General features: G+C 35.9%; 1 protein-coding gene across 2 annotated transcripts; it reads left to right on the top strand.

The window, feature by feature from the left end:
- LOC120179315 (polyadenylate-binding protein RBP47B-like) lies at positions 1-23010 on the top strand. 2 transcript variants are annotated; one of them, XM_039184946.1, is made up of 6 exons: positions 1-480; positions 1809-2289; positions 2650-2732; positions 2809-2939; positions 3164-3275; positions 22430-23010. In XM_039184946.1, the coding sequence occupies exons 1-5, from the start codon at positions 94-96 to the stop codon at positions 3273-3275; spliced, it is 1194 nt and encodes a 397-aa protein (XP_039040877.1). In that variant the 5' UTR covers positions 1-93; the 3' UTR covers positions 22430-23010. The 2 variants fall into 2 exon arrangements, with proteins under 2 accessions (XP_039040877.1, XP_039040876.1); XM_039184945.1 differs by having other exon boundaries at positions 3140-3275.
- Positions 23011-23097: the final 87 nt, after the last annotated feature.

Raw genomic sequence — 23097 nt, 5'->3', positions numbered from 1 at the left:
CTTCTATCCTTCGCCTCTCAACGGTGAAAGAGAGAGAAAAATAAGAAAACCCAAAGTGTTAGATCTGATCTTCTCATCTATCTATACATCAAGATGCAGTCCACTGGCGGTAATGATGTCAACTCGAAACAAGAACAAGAACAACAACCACAGAAGCAGCCGCCGCCGCAGCAACGGCCGCAGTGGGTGGCGGGACAGTGGATGGGAGCCATGCAGTACCCGACAGCGGCTGCGATGGTAATGATGCAGCAACAGATGATGATGTACCCTCACCATTACATGGCTTACAACAATCCTCAGTTCCAGTACCAACAATATCAACAGCAGCAGCAGCAAGGTAAACACCCGTACCAGCAGCAAAGCTACTCGCAGAAACAGCAAGTGTCTAACTCGGATGAGGTCAAAACGATCTGGGTTGGCGACCTTGCTCATTGGATGGATGAAACTTATCTTCATAGTTGCTTTTCTCAAACTGGAGAGGTAAAACTAAAAATGATTGCAGTTACATATATCATTAAATCATAGATGTATGTCTTGTTATATGTGAATCTCATTATTAGATCTTTTTGGTGGTTTAATAAATCGTGTCGTTGCTCTTTCTTCCTGGGGTTTTGTTTGTGTTATGGGGTTTAAGTGTAATTAAGGTTCGAGGTTTATGCTAGATTAGAGAAAGTGGTAATTCATTGATTGGTTAAAGAGTATTTATGAAATGGGTTGCTGTTCAGAGCTTGTTTCCTATAATTAAGTCGATCTTATCAATGTTAGGATAGAGGACAATGCGCCATATTGATCATTAAAGGTTATTGTCGACAATTTATGGTTTAATTCCTATAGAAGATACAAGAAATTATAAGTTTGTGGTTTACTTATAGACAAATAGTGTTTTCAATTCAAGCTAAACAGATCAATAGACGCTGCGTCCTGAAGCAAAATCCACAATCTGTTTCAAAACCTGAAGCAATAGCAGGGCCTCATGTACTTACTGTTAGAACTTTAATGGAATAGTTGGACCCTTTCTTATAATTTTAAGCTTTTAAGAATTATTGGTATTGTAATTTAACATAGTAAAAAAGCTCTCTGTTTGAATACTAGAAACACTTCTACCTTTTACTATTCTTTACCTATTTCCTTGTTGCCTTTTGACTGTATAATGCTTCTTTAAGCTTTCTTTCTATATCTGGGTTCATGTAAAAACCTGTTAATTGATCATCGGAATAGTTGTAATGTCTTTTCATGCTGGATGTTAATTTGGGGTGGGGATTTGGAGATTGGCCATTTGAAAATCGACTTTTTTTGTATTTTGTCTTGCTACATGGACTTATTAATATAAGATATTTAAGTTTGATAACTTGTTCATAAGCACTGGAAATAGAGCCCTCTTGATTTGGATGCAAAGTTTGCCAAGATGGTTATGTGGTAGTTTAAAATTACGGACAGCATTTGAAGGAAGTGGTTAACTCATTCTGGAACTATTTATTTATGAGAATAGCTCTCACATACCATGATCTTGTAGAAAGCACTCTTCATTTCTTTGCTTGTATTAATTGGAAAGTTTAACAACAGAAAAGCAATGAGGAGATGCTAACATGAGTGTGTTTGTTTTACTATTATTTGGAATCTTGAAATCTATGAAAACTGTATTCGTAATATTGTATTGTTTTTATTTCTTTTGAAGATTAGCTGCTTACTGTGTATCGTACGTTGATGTGTAACCAATACGTTTTTGAACATTTTACTTGTTTTTTCAATCAGACAGGCTCTTGTAAGTAAAAGAACCTTGTTTCTGACATTTGGCATTTCGAATACAGGTTTCTTGTGTAAAGATTATACGCAATAAGCAAACCAGTCAGTCTGAAGGATATGGTTTCGTGGAATTTTACTCTCGGACAGCAGCAGAAAAAGTTTTGCAAAGCTATAATGGTTCTTTAATGCCAAACACAGAGCAGCCTTTTCGTCTCAATTGGGCTTCATTCAGTGTGAATGAAAGGCGACCTGAAATGGGTTCGGAGCTGTCTATTTTTGTAGGGGATTTGGCTGCAGATGTAACTGATACAATATTGCATGAAACCTTTTCTAGTAGATTTCAATCTGTCAAGGGAGCAAAAGTTGTTATTGATTCAAATACAGGTCGTTCAAAAGGTTACGGTTTTGTTAGATTTGGTGATGAAAATGAAAGGTCAAGGGCTATGACGGAAATGAATGGTGTATATTGCTCAAGTAGACCTATGAGGATCGGTGTTGCTACTCCCAAGAAAGCATCTGGATATCAGCAACAGTATTCTTCACAAGGTATGATTTCTGTCACAAGGGTGATTGATATTTGGGTGGCCTTTGATGTAAATCTTCCTCTCTTCAACCTTGGAGCAACATCCTGATCTATTCAATGGTGAAAACCGGAACTTAAGTGGAGTCGAATTGTGGTTTTTCCTTTTTATTTCTTTCAAAGAATAAAGTCTTCATCTCAGGCTTGTTTGATATGGCGGAGTATAGTGTTTCAAATGTTCATCATCTTGTATTTTTTTTTCTTGAGCATGGAGTTCCCACGATGTTCCTTAATACTTCTATCATGTTGAATGTATTATATCTGTATCATAAAGCTTGATGTGAGTTTTAATTGAATCATTATATTTTCGTTTCTTATTTGGTTAGCTGTGGTATTGGCTGGTGGACATGCAGCAAATGGTGCTGTAGCACAAGGTTCTCAATACGTTAATGATTCAAATAATGCTACTGTGAGTCATTTTCCCTCCTCCGTTGCTATCTTCTCCCCTATATCTACCATTGATCACAAAGTTATGTTTCTTGCAGATATTCGTTGGAGGACTTGACTCTGACGTAACTGATGATGATCTGAGACAACCTTTTTCCCAGTTTGGTGAGATCATCTCTGTCAAAATGCCACCTGGAAAAGGATGTGGGTTTGTGCAATTTGTGAACAGGTGCCTCTCTATATGTACTCAACTTCACCACATTTTACTTCATTTGTCTAAGTGAGGTAACTATTGTTCAAGCTTCTTGTTTAGAGCTCCACTAGTGATAATATCATCAAAGTATTATGCACATCTTTAATTTAAGCGATGCAGATGATAGGTTTCTGACAGTACATTATTAATTTATTATCTACTCATGGTGCCTATAGTAATGTAATGTGTATGCTTTGTAGGAAGAATGCTGAGGAAGCAATCCAAAGTTTGAACGGGACAACCATAGGCAAGCAGACTGTCCGTCTTTCTTGGCGTCGCAATATAGGAAACAAGCAGGTAAATTCTTACTAGGTGTCGTAACCGGTTTTCGTCCGGGCACGAAATATTATAATTTGGCGGGGAAATTGATGTTAATAAATAATTTTGAAAATAATTTGTGAGTCGCCATCGACCTTTTGAATCAGGTAGGTCGAATACCTAAAAATTTTCTTTTAAAATAGTTTTTAAGAAAACCATATTTAAAAGATGAACTGATCTGCGTTTTATAACCAAAAATGCGTTCTTTTTAATAATAAAAAGGGATTCGTGGTCGGTTACGTTTAGGGAAGGATTAGCACCCCTACAACGCCCAAAATTGGTACTTTTTAATTATAAATTGTCTCTATTATTAAAATTTAAAATTCAGAAATATATTTAATTTATAATTCTATTATTTCAAAATTATATATAAAAAATTTATTTATTTAAAAATATCCGAAAAGAACTTCTAGGTGCCTTAAGACAGCTCTTTTCTTTGATATTGATAAATATTAATTTAAATAATATTGTTTATCAGAATAGGACATCCAGTTGTATTAAGACTGTCCTTTTCTTCGATATTAAAAATAAATATTTAAAAAATACTATTTATTATGTGTATATATAAAAATATTTAACAGTATAATAAAATAAAAATATCACTAAAATAATATATTTTAAGCAATAAAATGAAAACATGTAAAATAAATAACTAAATTATGAATAAAATAAAATTAAATCTAATTCCTAATTAATTGAAATTATAGGGATTAAATATTTTATTTTCTAATTTTAATAACTTAGTGACTAAAATGAATTTATTTAAAATTCAAATTTTATAATAAAATTAATTAAAAATATGAACTAGGGATGAAAACTTTATTTATTAAAATTAAGGGATTAAATCTGTCATTTATCCTAAATATATTATTTTAATTAAAAAGACTAAAATGAATAAAATTAAAATTCAAAGACCGAATTAAAATTCTTATAAATTCAGTTTAGTGACCAAAATGTAAAGTTTACAAATATGAAGGGCTGCGGAAGGGATTTAACTATTTTGTAATTACGCGCATAGTCCTTCCCGAAACGACGTCGTTCGGGAAGGACTATATAAGTCCCAAACCGGCTGGCCCTTCGGGCCAGCCATTTCATTTTCTTTTTTTTTCTTCTTTCTTAAACCGAGAGAGAGAGAGAGAGCCAGAATTCTCTCTGGCCTCTCTCTAGATTCCCTCACCGGAGGGAGTCCGGCGGCCGTCTGCCGCCGTGAGTTCTGCCGCCAGCCACCGCCGCCGGCCACCGTCTTCGGTGGTCGGAAAAAATTTTTTTTACACCTAAATGTAGATCGGACCGTCCTAATGACGGTCCCGATACTTTTTTCCGTTAAACTGCTCCAAATCGGAGCAAATCTAAAATAATACCTTCGATGTTTCGAAGGTTCTGACGAGATCCGGTGGTCGACGCTTCCTCGGTAAGTCTCTTCTTCCTTTTTCTTTCTTTTTTCTTCTGGTTCTTTGCTGCTGAGATCGTTGGTATAGTTTGTTTTTTTCCTTTTCTCTGTTTTTTTTTTTCGGTTCTGTTTCTGTCTCTGTCTCTCCCTTCTTTTTTTTTCAGGTGGGTGGTGGCTTTTATAGCCACCACCGGTGCGGTCATCGGACCGGGTAATAGACTACCCTTCGGTGAGTCACCGGACTACCAGTGGTGACTCACTGCTAGGGTAGCAACGTGGGTGGCCATCTGGGTCTTCTGAAGGCTTCGATGGAGGCGTGGCAGCGGCGGAGGCGGCGAGGGCTGTCGGTAGCCGCGTGGAAGCTGGAGCGGCGCCGCGTGGCCCTAGGGTATCAAACCCTAGGGTTCCTCTCTGGAGCCATGTGGACCGTTGGATCGTGCCAGATCCAACGGCTGTGATGAGGCGGCTGATTAATTAGGGTTAGGAAACCCTAACTGGAAACCTAAACATTTAGGGTTTCTAGTTAGTTTTGGACCGGTTTCAGTTGGTTTGTAACTGGACCGGTCCAGTTGTAATTGGGCCTGTAAATATTATTATGTATTTAATATATTTAATATAAATTAATAATAATAATAATAATGATAATAATAATAATAATAATAATAATAATAATAATAATAATATTAATAATAATAATAATATGGATAAAAAATTTAATATCTTCAGCTGCCCCTCTTTGCTCATTCTTGTGTTAACAAGAATAGGGCAAAGATAAAAAGATAATAAAATTTTTTATCCATTTGACTTTACTTTGATCATTATGGAGATATTGAATAAATTCTTCTTTTTCTCCAAATAAGTTCTTCTTATTATGAACTTTCTGCTGGGGTTGATGATGACCTCCTTTTTGTGATAGAGTCATTCAAAAGGTTGAATAAGCTCTTGATGAGTTCTTCTCATTATGAACTTTCTCTTCCTTCTTCAGATGAGTTCTTCTCATTATGAACTTTACCTGGCAATGTTGATCCATCAAATGATGAATTCAAGCAAAAGGTTGAACAAATTCTTCTCATTATGAACTTCTTCTTCCTTCTTCAGATGAGTTCTTCTCATTATGAACTTTCTCTGGAAAAGATGATCCACCAAATGATGGATTCAGGTAAAAGGTTGAACAAAATCTTCTCATTATGAACTTCTTCTTCCTTCTTCAGATGAGTTCTTCTCATTATGAACTTTCTCTGGAAAAAATGATCCACCAAATGATGGATTCAGGTAAAAGGTTGAACAAATTCTTCTCATTATGAACTTCTTCTTCCTTCTTCAGATGAGTTCTTCTCATTATGAACTTTCTCTGGAAAAGATGATCCACCAAATGATGGATTCAGGTAAAAGGTTGAACAAATTCTTCTCATTATGAACTTCTTCTTCCTTCTTCAGATGAGTTCTTCTCATTATGAACTTTCTCTGGAAAAGATGATCCACCAAATGATGGATTCAGGTAAAAGGTTGAACAAATTCTTCTCATTATGAACTTCTTCTTCCTTCTTCAGATGAGTTCTTCTCATTATGAACTTTCTCTGGAAAAGATGATCCACCAAATGATGGATTCAGGTAAAAGGTTGAACAAATTCTTCTCATTATGAACTTCTTCTTCCTTCTTCAGATGAGTTCTTCTCATTATGAACTTTCTCTGGAAAAGATGATCCACCCAAATGATGGATTCATCTTTGCTAAAATCTTTGAAATTCCTGTTAAAATTTCAACAAGAATAAAAAAGAATGAAAATGCATCTATTTTTGCAAATATCTAAATATGATGCATGAATGTTAAGTTGTTTGATTTCAGATTGGTGAATTGAGTATTTCTTCAATTGTAAAAACCCAATAGATCTTTCTTCTTAGAATCAGAGAATCTATCATCTTTGACAAATGTAGATGTAGATATAATGTCACAAAACCTCTTGAGAATAAAACTCAATAGTATAGGCTCTTGAAAAACTTGCATTCAGACAACATGTTGATTCTGATAACAACTCATCTGATTATGAAGTAACCTTTCAGGATGATTTCACAGATATCAATAGTTCTTCTAATACCGAGAAATCCTGAATTCTGATTCTGATGAAGTGTTATTCTTGACAAAAATGTGATTCTCAGAAGTTGAAACTTCAAATAGCTTTCTTCCGGTAAAAGGTGGGAAGCCATCATGTGATAATCCCAGTTACAAGCAAAGGCGAAACTCGTGCTATGATTTTTGGGAAAGGAATAAGCAAAAGAAGCTTGAAAAGAAACTTCTTAATGAAGACGATCATGCAGTTCATCTTTTAATTCTAATGATTGGTTCTGTAGTTCTTACCAAACCAGATCAGATAACTCAAAGAACACTTCCAGAAGATGCTATTAACAAATTCATCTTCTAAATTCAATGATTGGTTCTGCCAAACCAGATCAGATAACTCAAAGAACACTTCCAGAAGATGCTATTCTGTCTAATCAGATCAGATAACTCAAAGAACACTTTCAGAAGATGCTATTGGCAAATTCATCTTTTAAATTCAATGATTGGTTCTGCCAAACCAGATCAGATAACTCAAAGAACACTTCCAGAAGATGCTATTCTGTCTAATCAGATCAGATAACTCAAAGAACACTTCCAGAAGATGCTATTGGCAAATTCATCTTCTAAATTCAATGATTGGTTCTGCCAAACCAGATCAGATAACTCAAAGAACACTTCCAGAGATGCTATTCTGTCTAATCAGATCAGATAACTCAAAGAACACTTCCAGAAGATGCTATTCTGTCTAATCAGATCAGATAACTCAAAGAACACTTCCAGAAGATGCTATTGGCAAATTCATCTTCTAAATTCAATGATTGGTTCTGCCAAACCAGATCAGATAACTCAAAGAACACTTCCAGAAGATGCTATTCTGTCTAATCAGATCAGATAACTCAAAGAACACTTCCAGAAGATGCTATTCTGTCTAATTAGATCAGATAACTCAAAGAACACTTCCAGAAGATGCTATTGGCAAATTCATCTTCTAAATTCAATGATTGGTTCTGCCAAACCAGATCAGATAACTCAAAGAACACTTCCAGAAGATGCTATTCTGTCTAATCAGATCAGATAACTCAAAGAACACTTCCAGAAGATGCTATTCTGTCTAATCAGATCAGATAACTCAAAGAACACTTCCAGAAGATGCTATTGGCAAATTCATCTTCTAAATTCAATGATTGGTTCTGCCAAACCAGATCAGATAACTCAAAGAACACTTCCAGAAGATGCTATTCTGTCTAATCAGATCAGATAACTCAAAGAACACTTCCAGAAGATGCTATTCTGTCTAATCAGATCAGATAACTCAAAGAACACTTCCAGAAGATGCTATTGGCAAATTCATCTTCTAAATTCAATGATTGGTTCTGCCAAACCAGATCAGATAACTCAAAGAACACTTCCAGAAGATGCTATTCTGTCTAATCAGATCAGATAACTCAAAGAACACTTCCAGAAGATGCTATTCTGTCTAATCAGATCAGATAACTCAAAGAACACTTCCAGAAGATGCTATTGGCAAATTCATCTTCTAAATTCAATGATTGGTTCTGCCAAACCAGATCAGATAACTCAAAGAACACTTCCAGAAGATGCTATTGGCAAATTCATCTTTCATTTAATGTTTGGACTGGGATATCACAGTACTTATTCGATATAAAGCCAGAATTTGTAGATTCGAAGCATTTCCATGCTGCTACACTAAAAAAAAGTAATATTCATAATCTGCCAACAGAGTTTCTCTTATCATGCTTCATTCATGTGCTGATGCTTTTTCATTGACAAAGAATGATGGCTTTCATGGGATCCAAGAACAAAGTTGAACTGTTTATAAACATGTACAGGAAATGCCAAATTGACAGAAATGATCTGTAAGGCTTTTGAAGCTTATGACAATGAGCCACCTTCGAGTGTCCAGAAGTATGTTCTTGATGAGTGCTGAAAATGGAATCTAGTATGGTTTGGAAAGAATAAAGTTACTCCACTTGAACCTGATGAGGTGGAAATGCTTCTAGGTTTCCTTAAAAACCATATACAAGGATCTGTATAGAAACATGTTTCCCAGTGATATCAATGTCTTGTTTCTTTTTGTTGGAATCAATGCTACAAAGGTCATCTTCTACTGTTTTAGTATATCTTTGAAAACAGATGTGCAAGAACTGAATGGTGATCGGTTGGAGCAATTGATGAGTAGATTTGGCGGATTTGACCTTGTTGTTGGTTATATCTAGCATAACACCCTTATTGTTCAAAATGGTGATGATTTGCTTATTTTGTATTCCATGTATTTAAAAGTATTAACATAAAGTGATATTCAGAAATCTTTAATTTATTTCAAAATTATGTTAATTCAATAGAAAAGAATAAATTGAATTTCCAAAAATAAATTGAATCTCAAATAAATTGAACTTGAAATAGATATAATTGTATTCAAAGTTATGGCAAGCATAAGAATAAAAATTCAAATGTCTCAACAAATTACAAGCATAAGTATTTCTAAATTAATCAAGTTGACACAATTTAGAGTAATGATGGAAGCTTTTGTCTGGAAGATCTCAAACGTTGTCAAAATGCTTGTAGATGTGAAGTTTCTTCCAAACTGTCAAAATCTTAAGAGAGTTCAATTGCCGTATGCCTAATATCAACCTGCCTTTGAGCCGCCTTTTCAGGTTTTCAACTCAAATCCTTCATTTGGTTACAAGATGCCCTTTGCGGGTTTTCACCTTGACCCCCTTTCTTTTTCTTCTCTTTTTTCTATTTTCTATTTTTTTTTCTTTTTCTTTTTTTTTTTTTCTTTCTTTTCTTTTCTTTTCTTTTTTCTTCAAGCATAATATTTCTTGACAGAATCCGAGTTTATTGGATTTCTCAGAATTTTTCCATCCATTTCTGCCAAGATCAACGCTCCTCCGGAAAAGGCCTTTTTCACAACGTATGGCCCTTCCCAATTAGGCATCCATTTCCCACGGAAATCTTTATGTATAGGCAAGATCTTTTTTAGTACTAGATCACCCTCTTGGAATTCTCTTGGATGTACTTTCTTGTCATGAGACTTCATCATCCGTTTTTGATACATCTGTCCATGGCAAATAGCTTTCAATCTTTTCTCCTCAATAAGGTTCAATTGATCAACTCTAGCTTGGATCCATTCAGATTCATCCAGTTTTATTTCTCTCAATATTCGGAGCGATGGAATCTCAACTTCAATTGGTAAAACTGCTTCCATCCCGTAGACTAAAGAAAACGGTGTTGCCCCAGTAGATGTTCGAACAGTAGTTCGATATGCATATAGAGCAAAAGATAACTTCTCGTGCCAATCTTTGTAAGTTTCAGTAGTCTTTGTAATGATTCTCTTGATGTTCTTATTTGCTGCTTCAACTGCCCCATTCATCTTTGGACGATATGCCACTGAATTTGCATGTTTGATCTTAAACTGTGTACAAAGTTCAGTCATCATTTTGTTGTTCAGGTTCAGAGCATTATCTGTAATGATCCTTTCTGGTAAGCCATATCGGCAAACTATCTCTTTCTTTATGAACTTGCAGACTGTGGACCTCTTAATATTAGTGTATGAAGCAGCTTCAACCCATTTGGTAAAATAATCAATTGCCACAAGGATGAAGCAATGTCCATTCGATGCTTTTGGTGTGATTGCCCCAATGACATCTATTCCCCACATAGAAAAAGGCCATGGTGCTGTCATTACATGTAAAGGAGATGGGGGTACATGAATCTTGTCTGCATATATCTGGCATTTATGACATTTTCTTGCATAATCAATGCAATCTGTGTACATGGTAGCCCAATAGTATCCATATCTCATTATTTTTCTGGCCATGGAAAGACCATTTGCATGTGTTCCACATATTCCACTGTGTACTTCTTCAATGACATTTCGAGCTTCACTGGTATTTAAACATCTCAATAGCATTTGATCACTGCTTCTTCTATACATAATCTCTCCATCAAGAAAATATCCAGCAGCCATTCTTCTCAAAGTTCTTTTATCAATTTCTGATGCATTTGGTGGATAACTTTGATTTTTGATATATTGCAGGATATCATGATACCATGGTTTACCATCTACCTCTTCTTCCACACTATAACAATGTGCAGGAATTTCATACACTTGCATTTTGATTGGCATCATATCAACCTTCTTAGTTGCTTGAAACATAGCAGCTAATGTAGCCAAAGCATCTGCCATTTGATTTTCTTCTCGAGGAAGATAATTGAAGGTAACTTTCTCAAATTCTTTCACTAATTCGAGGGTAAAATTTCGGTATTCCAATAATTTGGGATCTTTTGTTTCCCATTCTCCTCGCAATTGATACACCACTAACGATGAATCTCCATATATCTTGAGAAATTTGATTTTTCTTTCTATAGCTGCTTTCAATCCCATGACACAAGCTTCATATTCTGCCATGTTATTGGTGCAAAAGAACTCCAGTCTGCTTGTAAAGGGATAATAAACATTTTCTGGAGAAATCAACACTGCCCCGATTCCTCGTCCCAAAGCATTAGATGCTCCATCAAAATAAAGCTTCCAAGTTGCAAATTCATCATTTATTCTGACTTCTTCATTCATGGATATGCACAACAAATCTTCATCGGGAAAATTGAAGTTCAAAGGCTGATAATCATTTGATACACGACTGGCGAGAAAATCAGCTATGACACTTCCTTTTATCGCTTTTTGGTTGACATAGATAATATCAAACTCAGATAATAACATCTGCCATCTAGCCATTCTGCCTGTCAAAGCTGGTGATTCCATTAAGAATTTCAAAGGATCAAGTTTGGATATCAACCAAGTAGTATGGTATAACATATATTGTCTGAGTCTTCGAGTAGTCCACACCAAAGCACAACATAATTTTTGTATTTGTGGATATCGAACTTCACAATCGGTAAATTTCTTGCTCAGATAATAAATAGCTTTTTCTTTCCTTCCTGATTCATCATGCTGTCCTAGTACACATCCCATCGAATTTTCGAAGACCGTCAAATAGAGAATTAATGGTCTATCAGGCATTGGTGATACTAAAATTGGGCATTGGATAAGTATTTCTTAATAATATCCAAAGTTTCCTGACATTCTTCATTCCAGACTTCAGGATTGTTCTTTCGAAGTAATTTGAACACTGGATCACATTTGTCAGTCAATTGAGAAATGAACCGAGATATATAATTTAATCTTCCCAAAAAGCCTCGAACTTCTTTTTTTGTGTTGGGTGGTGGAAGATCTTGAATTGCTTTGACTTTATCTGGATCAATCTCGATTCCTTTTTTGCTGACCACAAATCCCAAGAGTTTTCCAGAAGTTACCCCAAAAGTGCATTTAGCGGGGTTAAGCTTTAATTGATACTTCCTCAATCTCTGGAAAAGCTTCCTCAAATTTTGAATATGTTCTTCTTCCGTTCTGGATTTAGCAATCATGTCATCTACATATACTTCAATCTCTTTGTGCATCATGTCATGAAACAAAGTTACCATGGCTCTTTGATATGTTGCCCCTGCATTTTTCAATCCAAATGGCATCACTTTATAACAGAATGTGCCCCACATGGTTATAAATGTCGTCTTTTCCATGTCTTCAGGATTCATTTTTATCTGATTATATCCTGAAAAACCATCCATAAATGAAAACCATGCATGCCCTGCAGTATTGTCCACCAGTGTGTCTATGTGGGGTAATGGAAAGCTATCTTTCGGACTAGCTTTGTTGAGATCTCTGTAATCCACGCACATTCGAACTTTTCCATTTTTCTTTGGTACGGGAACAATGTTGGCTACCCATTCTGGGTATTTAGATGCCTGTAGGAACCCTGCATTGATCTGTTTCATCACTTCTTCTTTGATTTGCAACAACATTTCTGGCCTCATTCTTCTGAGTTTTTGTTGGATTGGTTTATATTCTGGATTGATTGGAAGCTTATGTATCACTATATCTGTGCTCAAACCAGGCATATCTTGATAAGACCATGCAAAGATATCTTTGAACTCTTGAAGGAGATTTATCAATTCTTGTTTTATATGGACTGTCAGAGTGGTACCAATTTTCACCTCTTTTCTGTCTTCATCTGTTCCCAAATTCACAGTCTCAACCTTTTCTTTGTGGGGTAGAATTTGTTTGTCTTCTTTTTTCTACCAATCTTAATAGTTCAATAGGAATATCACATTCCAGTTCATCTTCACAACCATTGATTTCTTCCAGACATATAGGCTGCTCTAAATTTATCACTGGATTAAATTTAGGAATACACATGCTATTAACACTGTGACACCTGCAAATTTAAATCGGAACATTTCCGAAAGAATATAGTAAATTTATGAAATGTAAAAATGTAATAAAATGTAAAGAATGATTGCCATCTGAAAATTTTAAAGAAAATTTCTTATATTTAACATAATTTCTTTTACAAGATAACAAAAAGTTTTCATATTTTTGAGCAAAACATAAAGATTAGTTCTGAATATTACTCTGCATTAATATTAAAAACTATAGGAAGATCTTCAGTGGTCCAATTGGTGAGTGTTTCTCCAGGAAGGCATGGTCGAATCATATCCAAGTACTTGCCAGTCTTGTTGTTATTCGTGATCATGTTGATAAATAATCCATTCATAGCTTCTTCAACTATGTCTTGATCTTTCGTCAACTTTTCTTCTTTAAAGGCTTCAACAAGCTGCTGTTCCACATTAATTGTTCCCCCTGATCTGAATGTTGTCCTCAACTGTGGGAAAAACATGTGTTTCCAAAGGATTTCTCCTCCTTTCAATTTTGCCTTTCTGTCTTCACATCTTCTTTTCATCTCTTTGTTCTTTTTGCTGAAGATTAGGCTTAAACCCTAGCCCAAAACGATCCTTTTTCATCTGTATACTGACAGGAACTGAAATCCCTTGGAGATTCTTTCCTAGACCTCTCCCAGCTTTAGCTCCGATGCCTAAAGTTTGTTGTACCGTCATCTTGGTGCAATCAGACAATCTGGGATATGGAATTTTCCTTCCTTCTGCAACAAAGGTTGTATTTACAAATTCAAGAGCTCGAAAAGAGCATTCAAGAGCTTCATCATTGGTGTCGATATATGGAACATCGCTTGTTACAGACGCAATGATTTCTTCTTCAGCATTGACGCATATTAGTTGTCCATCAACAACAAATTTCAATTTCTGATGTAATGAAGAAGGAACGGCTCCTGCTGAGTGAATCCATGGCCTCCCTAAGAGACAATTATATGTGGGGTGGATGTCCATCACCACAAAATCAATATTGTACACGACTGGGCCAATTAACAAAGGTATTTCCATTTTCCCAAGCACTTCTTTTTGGGTACCATCAAAGGCTCGTACCACATTCTGATAACTCTTCATGTGTGATTGATCCAGAGGCATTCTTTGAAGTGTAACTAGAGGCATCAAATTGAGGGCAGACCCATTGTCAATCAATACTCCTGGCAACACATGACCATGACAATGTGTCGTGATGTTTAAAGCTTTTACTGACCCCATTCCGCCTTCTGGTATTTCATCATCTGTGAAGGTTATGTAATTGTCAGCGGCTATATGTCCCACAATTCTGTCAAGTTTATTGAGGGATATATCTTCGGGGATAAATGTTTGATTGAGGATTTTCATCAAAGCATTCCTATGCGCTTCTGAATTCATCAAAAGATCAAGAATAGAAATTCTCGCCTGTTGTTTGTGTAATTGTTCAACCACACTATACTCACTATGTTTCAAAAACTTCAAAAATTCTTGAGCTTGCTTTTCTGTCACAGGTTCATTGAATGCTGGAAGGGATTCATCCTCAAATACCTTCTGAGATACTGCCATGGCTTTTCCTTTTGCTTTCACTTGTTCTGAAGCATTAGATGTTTCGGGAGAGTAACATCTCCCACTTCTCGTAAAGAAACCGACTTCGCTTACTGCTTCAGATGTCGATGTAATACTCAGACTTTGTATTTTCTCTTCTGTTTTTTCTAAAGAAACAGGTCCTCCTACCATTGAAACATTGGTAGTATAATTCCAAGGTACCCTACGGGTATCTTTGTATGGAAATGGTAGAGGAGTGGTGATAATTACTTTTGGCCTTATTGGTGCAGGAATCATCGTGGATGATTTCACATTAATGATCACAGGATCATTTATTCTTTGACTTGGTTTAGAATCCTCTGATGAGCAAACATAATCTTCTTTTTTCCCGGGTTCTTCTTCAAAGAATTCTATTTCTCTGTTGTTCATCAATTTTTGCACCAAGTTTCTAAACTCAGGACATAGTTGAATTTTATGCCCTTTCTCCTGATGATATTCACAATAATTCTTGCCTTCATTCTGCTTTGGCATGAATTGTTGTGGAATTATACCGGCTAAAGAAAGTTGTTGGAATATCCAAACGAACGGAGATTTAATTTCAGAAATGTCAGTCTTTGCTTTCTTTCTGTTCTCTTCCTGAATTGCATTCACGTTTTTATCTCCATGATTTGGCAATGGATGACTTGATGCGGATGGTGTATTGAATTCCAACTTCCCAGTGTTGATCAAATTTTGAACCACCCTTTTGAATGCTAGACAGTTTTCAATAGAATGTCCTGTAATTCCTTCATGGTAAACACAGTGTGCCTTTGTATCATACCAAGGAGGGAATGGTGGTTGCATGGGAACCAAAGGATAGGGCCTTATAACATCTGCTTTTAACAGCGAATCATAGATCTCTGCATATGGTACTGGTAAAGGTGTAAAAGACAACCTTTCATTTTCCTTTCGAGATCCTCTGGACTCTGCTCGATTAGTGTTTGTTTCCTCTTTCTTAACCCTTGGCTGGGTTATTGTAACACTTTTCGATGAATCTTTGCTGTAAGAATTGGCATTGTTGACCTCATTCTCCTTTTTCCGGTATGTAGGTCTTTTGGAACTAGACCCATCATTTGATTCAATCTTGCCACTTTTCAAGACATTTTCAATTAATTCTCCAGAAATGACCAAATCTGCAAAATTTCTGGTTGCATTCCCCATTAGATGGTTTAAATAAGGAGCCTTCAATGTATGGACAAACATCACTGTGGCCTCTTTTTCTGACAAAGGTGGTTGAACTTGGGCTGCAATGTCACGCCATCTCTGGGCATACTGTCTGAATGTTTCATTATTCTTTTTCTCCAAGTTTTGAAGAGTCCATCTATCAGGGACCATGTCTGTCACATGGCGGTACTGCTCTAAAAATGCTTTAGCCAAATCTTTCCAGGATTTAATGTTGGCTTTGGTCAATTGAGTATACCATTTTAAAGCCGGTCCTGTCAAACTATCCTGAAAGCAGTGAATTAACAATTTCTCGTCCTTTACATATCCTGCCATTCTTCGACAAAACATAGTGATGTGGGATGAAGGGCATGTAGTACCGTTGTATTTATCAAATTCGGGAGCTTTGAACTTGATAGGGAGGATTAGGTCTGGAACCAAACTCAACTCACTAGCATCAAACCCATAGAATGATTCAGTTATTTCCACGGATTTCATTCGTTCTTCTAAGCTCTTGATCTGTCTGGTCAGCTCTTCATTTACTTTTTGTTTCTCATTCAGCTCATTTAAATCTGGGATCAACTGATCAGTATTAAGATCCCCTATTTTCACATCTGATATAAGTGGATTTTTGCTTGAAGATGCAGGATCCACTTGTTGATCTTCATGTGATTTGACTTCTTGTAATGCAGATGTACGAGCATTGATTTGTATAGGGGTAGTACCAGAGTGATAAATTGGTTCTGGTGGAAAACCTAGAGGATATATGGGTTCTTGGTCAAAAGACACAGGATTTTCATGCATTTTTCCACTGATAGCCTGCCTTTTAAACATGTCCTCTATCTTCTTCATCATACTGTCCTGTGAATTTGCAATGCTGGCTTCAATTTTTTCCAGCTTTATTTTCATTTCTTCTTGTTCTTTATGATGCTGTTCCTCAATACGCTGTATTTTATCCTCCATAATTCTCTTAGTGGCTTGTCTAGTACCGTAGTGATGTAGTATTTCTCTTTTGGCCAGAGTAACTGCGATTGAAAAATCTTTTAATATTATTTCTTCAAATTTTAATTAATGAATTTTAACTTAATAAAAATGATAATTCATAGCGAAAATTATGAAATGAATGATGAATGTATGAAAAATGCATGTATGTAAAAACATTGATCCCAAAAGTTAACTGTCATAGAACAACTTTCATCGGCATACAAAAGTTTCTTTATAATATTTCATAACTACAGATAAGGCGTAGCTTTCCTATTAAGCTCTATAATTTCCTTCATTAACCATGACACCTTCTTTCCACACTTAGAAACTGGATCAACTTGATGCTCAATTATTTTGGCTTCAACAGCTAGTTCCCCAACATATCTGGCAACCTCACTCATTTGAACCATGGCCTCGAACACCATATTACTTCTTTCTTCACTTCTTTCGACATAGAACTCGGTTGACTTTTGCCATTGCTCATTTGTTCCTTCAAGAGTTTGCTCTAACTCAGTGATTCTGACTTGGCAATTGTGCAGAATTTTTTCAAGATCTCTAATGCGTCTTCGCAGTGAAGCATTTTCCTCATTACTTTCTTTGAGATCATTAGGTCCTAGACGAACCTTTTCTTGAAACAATAATTCTTCCAGTTGCAAAATGTAAGCATTAAACTCTGAGTTTTTGTTTCTAGACTGATCCAGATCCTCTTCAAGTTTTGTTCGTGCTTCTTGCGTTCTTTGATTAAGCTTCTGGATTTGAACATCTTTATTTCTGCATCTATGCATCCAATTGCTAGCCACCTCCTGCTCTACCTCAAGTCTGGTGTTAAAATTTTTCCTTTCCAGCTCCCATTTTTCTTTTTCAACATTGGATTCTTCCATCTTTTGGCCTCTGACTTCAAGTTCAGCAATCAACTGGTTCATCTCAGATTCAAATCCCTTGAACATGCTATTTTTCTCGCCTTCAAATTTAACAAAGATGTCATTCTTCATCTCTTCTAAATCTTTGGCTCGATCTCTTTCTCTTTGCATTTCATTCATGATCTCACGGTGTTCAGCCTTGTGTTTTATAATTCGCTCTCTTCTGTCGACCTCGAAATCTTCCATTTTTTGCTTTCCTTTTTCCAGGCTTTTGAGTAGACGGCTATTCTTTCCTTTCAGATCTTCAACTCGTCTTTTCTCAATGTTCAATTCTCTGGTCATCTGTACCGTCAATTGGCTGGGTCCTGATGCTTTTCGGGATTTATATAACTCTTGGTAATCTTTCTGTAAGGCTCTGTACTCATCCTCACCTTTTTCTTTATCTTTTCTCAACATTGCACATTGTGATGAATGAAAGTCAATGTCAACCCCCAACATAGCTTTATCTTGTCTCATTTGATCTAACTCTTTCGACCAACCTTCTCTTTCTGCTTCAAACTCAGCTCTCAGGATTTCAATCTCTGATGGAACCACCTTAATGTGATCTTCCATAGGAATATCCTCATTTTGATCTGGTAGAGGAATATTTTCGTTTTTTCTGACAGATCTCCATTCTTCATAATCAGGAGTTAGCATTTCCTTTGCTGCTTTAGCTCGAATACAAAAAGTTGTTTTCCAAGCTGTAACGGCTTCCATGATGCTTCTTTTATAATTTTTGCTGTGGAATGCGAACTCAGATGACTGTAATCCAACAGTGACAGGTACAAATTGACGACCTTCATATTGTCTTATAACCAGCAGTGGTGCATATCCAATTCCTCCCCATAATCCGAGCAGCATTACCCAGTTGTAATCACCACACCTGTAAAGGAACTCCCTTTGTATTTGCCACGGGGCGCGCCAAACAATATCATTGCTTTGCAGATTTCGAAAGGCATTAATCCACATATCTTTCTTAATTTCTTTCGGCCATTCTTGCTCCAGAAATTCCTTTAATGGTGAATAATCCGTATTGAAGCGTCGGTATGAAACCTTTTCCGTTCTCCAGAAATGACTACGGATCCAAACATATAACAACTGAGTACACCCTGAGAATCGTCCACCTCCTAACCTTCTGCAAGCATTTAATGATCTGAAGGTCTCTGCTAGGATGGCAGAAACAGGATTAATCTTCTTTGGTAGTTGTTCAAACAAGTCTACTACTGCAGCTTCAATATATCCCAATACTTTTGGGAAGATGACCATACCATATATACCCAGAGCAAATAGATCGAATCGTACTTTAACGTCTGGATGACTCTGAATAAGCTCTCTGATGTTGGTCCAAGCAATGCCTTCGCTTTCGCCTTTTTGTTTTGTACGGGATGCTACCCATTCTTCTCGTACCCCAGCAATCTTTGCTAATTTAACTCGAAAGGGCTGAGTTTTAATTGACTTTGAATATATTCGACTCTCCAAAGCACCTTCAAGATGTAACAAAGTTGTATATTCTTCAATAGTAGGGACCAAGTCCTCCTTATTGAAAGTGAAGCAATTGTACCCTGGATTCCAGAATTGAACTAGGGCTCTGAGTAATTCATCATCAACTTCAACATAGAGCAAATATGGGATGTCTCCATAAGTCTGATAAAACTGCAATTTTTTGTTTGAATCCCAACTTTCCCAAATACCTCGCAAATCTTGCAGATCATTTCTTTTTAGTGAAACTGAAGCATAACTGGCCAAGTCAGATACATAATCATCCTGCAGACTGTCTCCTTCTTGTCTTTGTAAATCTTCAGCCCACTGTCTTACTTCTGAGTTTAGAATTACTTGACTTGAACACTTTTTATCCATAGATGAAGGCTTTCCAATGAGACAATTAACACAAGGATCAATGTCTTTTATCCTGTATGATGCAATGCAAACAGAAAAATAAAGAACACACAAAAAAGAAAATAAATTAGTTTACATAAAAAATTCAATAATAACATTTATTTAATTTAAACATGCTTTTCTAAATAATTTAAATAAACATGTAATTTAAACAATAAATAAATTAACAGGAAAGACATAATTCATTTCTCCTGTGTGTACACCTATTTTGGACAAAATTTCGGCATGACTTCGGATTGGAAGAGTTTCTAAGGTTTTTTATATGCAGGGTTTCAGATCTAGGAGTAAAGGTACCCGAATTGTCCTTGTTAGTGCCCCCTTGGGTTGCTAACCCTCAATCCTAGTCCATTACAGACTAAAGTGGATTGAGTTCAATTCGAGGGGATACATTTCTCTATGCCTGACACGGAGAATAAATTCTCACGAAGACATAGAGCATATGAACCCCGAAAGTTACTTGCTAGGTCTGACACGGAGAATAAATTCTCACGAAGACGTCGCTTTCACTCCCACTTAAAAGGGACAACTCAATTATAGAGCTTTATGTTATGCAATGTAAGTGTTGTGTGTGAGGAGAAATGTTCAAACCTTTGACAGAAAAAATAAATACTGAAATAAAATACTTGCAAATAAAAATAAAACAGATAAATATTATGAAAATAATAAGTAAATATAAAAATTTTGAAAAGATAAAATTAGAAATTAAATATATGAATTTTTAATTTTTATTTTATAGAGACAATTCATAATTGATTTTTAAAAGTTTGACCAGTCCCCAGCAGAGTCGCCAAGCTGTCGTAACCGGTTTTCGTCCGGGCACGAAATATTATAATTTGGCGGGGAAATTGATGTTAATAAATAATTTTGAAAATAATTTGTGAGTCGCCATCGACCTTTTGAATCAGGTAGGTCGAATACCTAAAAATTTTCTTTTAAAATAGTTTTTAAGAAAACCATATTTAAAAGATGAACTGATCTGCGTTTTATAACCAAAAATGCGTTCTTTTTAATAATAAAAAGGGATTCGTGGTCGGTTACGTTTAGGGAAGGATTAGCACCCCTACAACGCCCAAAATTGGTACTTTTTAATTATAAATTGTCTCTATTATTAAAATTTAAAATTCAGAAATATATTTAATTTATAATTCTATTATTTCAAAATTATATATAAAAAAAATTTATTTATTTAAAAATATCCGAAAAGAACTTCTAGGTGCCTTAAGACAGCTCTTTTCTTTGATATTGATAAATATTAATTTAAATAATATTGTTTATCAGAATAGGACATCCAGTTGTATTAAGACTGTCCTTTTCTTCGATATTAAAAATAAATATTTAAAAAATACTATTTATTATGTGTATATATAAAAATATTTAACAGTATAATAAAATAAAAATATCACTAAAATAATATATTTTAAGCAATAAAATGAAAACATGTAAAATAAATAACTAAATTATGAATAAAATAAAATTAAATCTAATTCCTAATTAATTGAAATTATAGGGATTAAATATTTTATTTTCTAATTTTAATAACTTAGTGACTAAAATGAATTATTTAAAATTCAAATTTTATAATAAAATTAATTAAAAATATGAACTAGGGATGAAAACTTTATTTATTAAAATTAAGGGATTAAATCTGTCATTTATCCTAAATATATTATTTTAATTAAAAAGACTAAAATGAATAAAATTAAAATTCAAAGACCGAATTAAAATTCTTATAAATTCAGTTTAGTGACCAAAATGTAAAGTTTACAAATATGAAGGGCTGCGGAAGGGATTTAACTATTTTGTAATTACGCGCATAGTCCTTCCCGAAACGACGTCGTTCGGGAAGGACTATATAAGTCCCAAACCGGCTGGCCCTTCGGGCCAGCCATTTCATTTTCTTTTTTTTTTCTTCTTTCTTAAACCGAGAGAGAGAGAGAGAGCCAGAATTCTCTCTGGCCTCTCTCTAGATTCCCTCACCGGAGGGAGTCCGGCGGCCGTCTGCCGCCGTGAGTTCTGCCGCCAGCCACCGCCGCCGGCCACCGTCTTCGGTGGTCGGAAAAATTTTTTTACACCTAAATGTAGATCGGACCGTCCTAATGACGGTCCCGATACTTTTTCCGTTAAACTGCTCCAAATCGGAGCAAATCTAAAATAATACCTTCGATGTTTCGAAGGTTCTGACGAGATCCGGTGGTCGACGCTTCCTCGGTAAGTCTCTTCTTCCTTTTTCTTTCTTTTTTCTTCTGGTTCTTTGCTGCTGAGATCGTTGGTATAGTTTGTTTTTTCCTTTTCTCTGTTTTTTTTTTCGGTTCTGTTTCTGTCTCTGTCTCTCCTTCTTTTTTTTCAGGTGGGTGGTGGCTTTTATAGCCACCACCGGTGCGGTCATCGGACCGGGTAATAGACTACCCTTCGGTGAGTCACCGGACTACCAGTGGTGACTCACTGCTAGGGTAGCAACGTGGGTGGCCATCTGGGTCTTCTGAAGGCTTCGATGGAGGCGTGGCAGCGGCGGAGGCGGCGAGGGCTGTCGGTAGCCGCGTGGAAGCTGGAGCGGCGCCGCGTGGCCCTAGGGTATCAAACCCTAGGGTTCCTCTCTGGAGCCATGTGGACCGTTGGATCGTGCCAGATCCAACGGCTGTGATGAGGCGGCTGATTAATTAGGGTTAGGAAACCCTAACTGGAAACCTAAACATTTAGGGTTTCTAGTTAGTTTTGGACCGGTTTCAGTTGGTTTGTAACTGGACCGGTCCAGTTGTAATTGGGCCTGTAAATATTATTATGTATTTAATATATTTAATATAAATTAATAATAATAATAATGATAATAATAATAATAATAATAATAATAATAATAATATTAATAATAATAATAATATGGATAAAAAATTTAATATCTTCACTAGGCAACTATCTTATAGCCTATTTGTTGCCCTGCTCATTGCAAAATGCCCAGGCATCTGTCACTGGAGAGAGGGAATAGAACAAAGTTACTTTATATTATAGAAAAAATGGAATTTCTTGGCTAAGTCCTTACTAATATGCCTGAGGCTACGAAATATCATTGTATAGCATGAGTTATACGGTCTCCTGAAGGTGGAGATGCACACCCTTCTCTGCTAATGTTTTGCTTACTTCGTAAAACTGGTTTTGACAGTGGAGAGGCAATTCCAGTAACCAGTGAGATGGAGGATATTACCAAGGGCAAGGGTATAATGGTTATGGTTACGGCTATGGTATGCCGTCAAATCAGGATCCGAGCACGTATACTACTGCAGCTGCTATTCCTGGTGCATCTTGACAGGGGGCATAACAGATGGATCAAAGGATGTATGACAATTACCGGTGGCTATGTAATATGAACTATCAGGTGAAGTTTATTTTCCATCAGATTTATAATTTAAGCAGGATGGGGTTTTGCTTGCTGCTTTAACGGGTTAAAGAATTTTGTTCCTGGATTTTATATTTTTAAACCTTGGGGTTGTTTTAGAACCGTATTGATATGCCATTTATAACTTCAAATTTTGTTGTGTTCTTTACTTCTTTCTTTTGGGTGTGCTTGGGAAGCCTTAAT

This window comes from Hibiscus syriacus, unplaced genomic scaffold, assembly GCF_006381635.1.
Source record: "Hibiscus syriacus cultivar Baekdansim isolate YM2019G1 unplaced genomic scaffold, ASM638163v2 tig00112411_pilon, whole genome shotgun sequence".
NCBI lineage: Eukaryota > Viridiplantae > Streptophyta > Magnoliopsida > Malvales > Malvaceae > Hibiscus > Hibiscus syriacus.
Note: the sequence above shows the minus strand (reverse complement) of the source record. Positions and strands in the feature narration are given on the sequence as shown.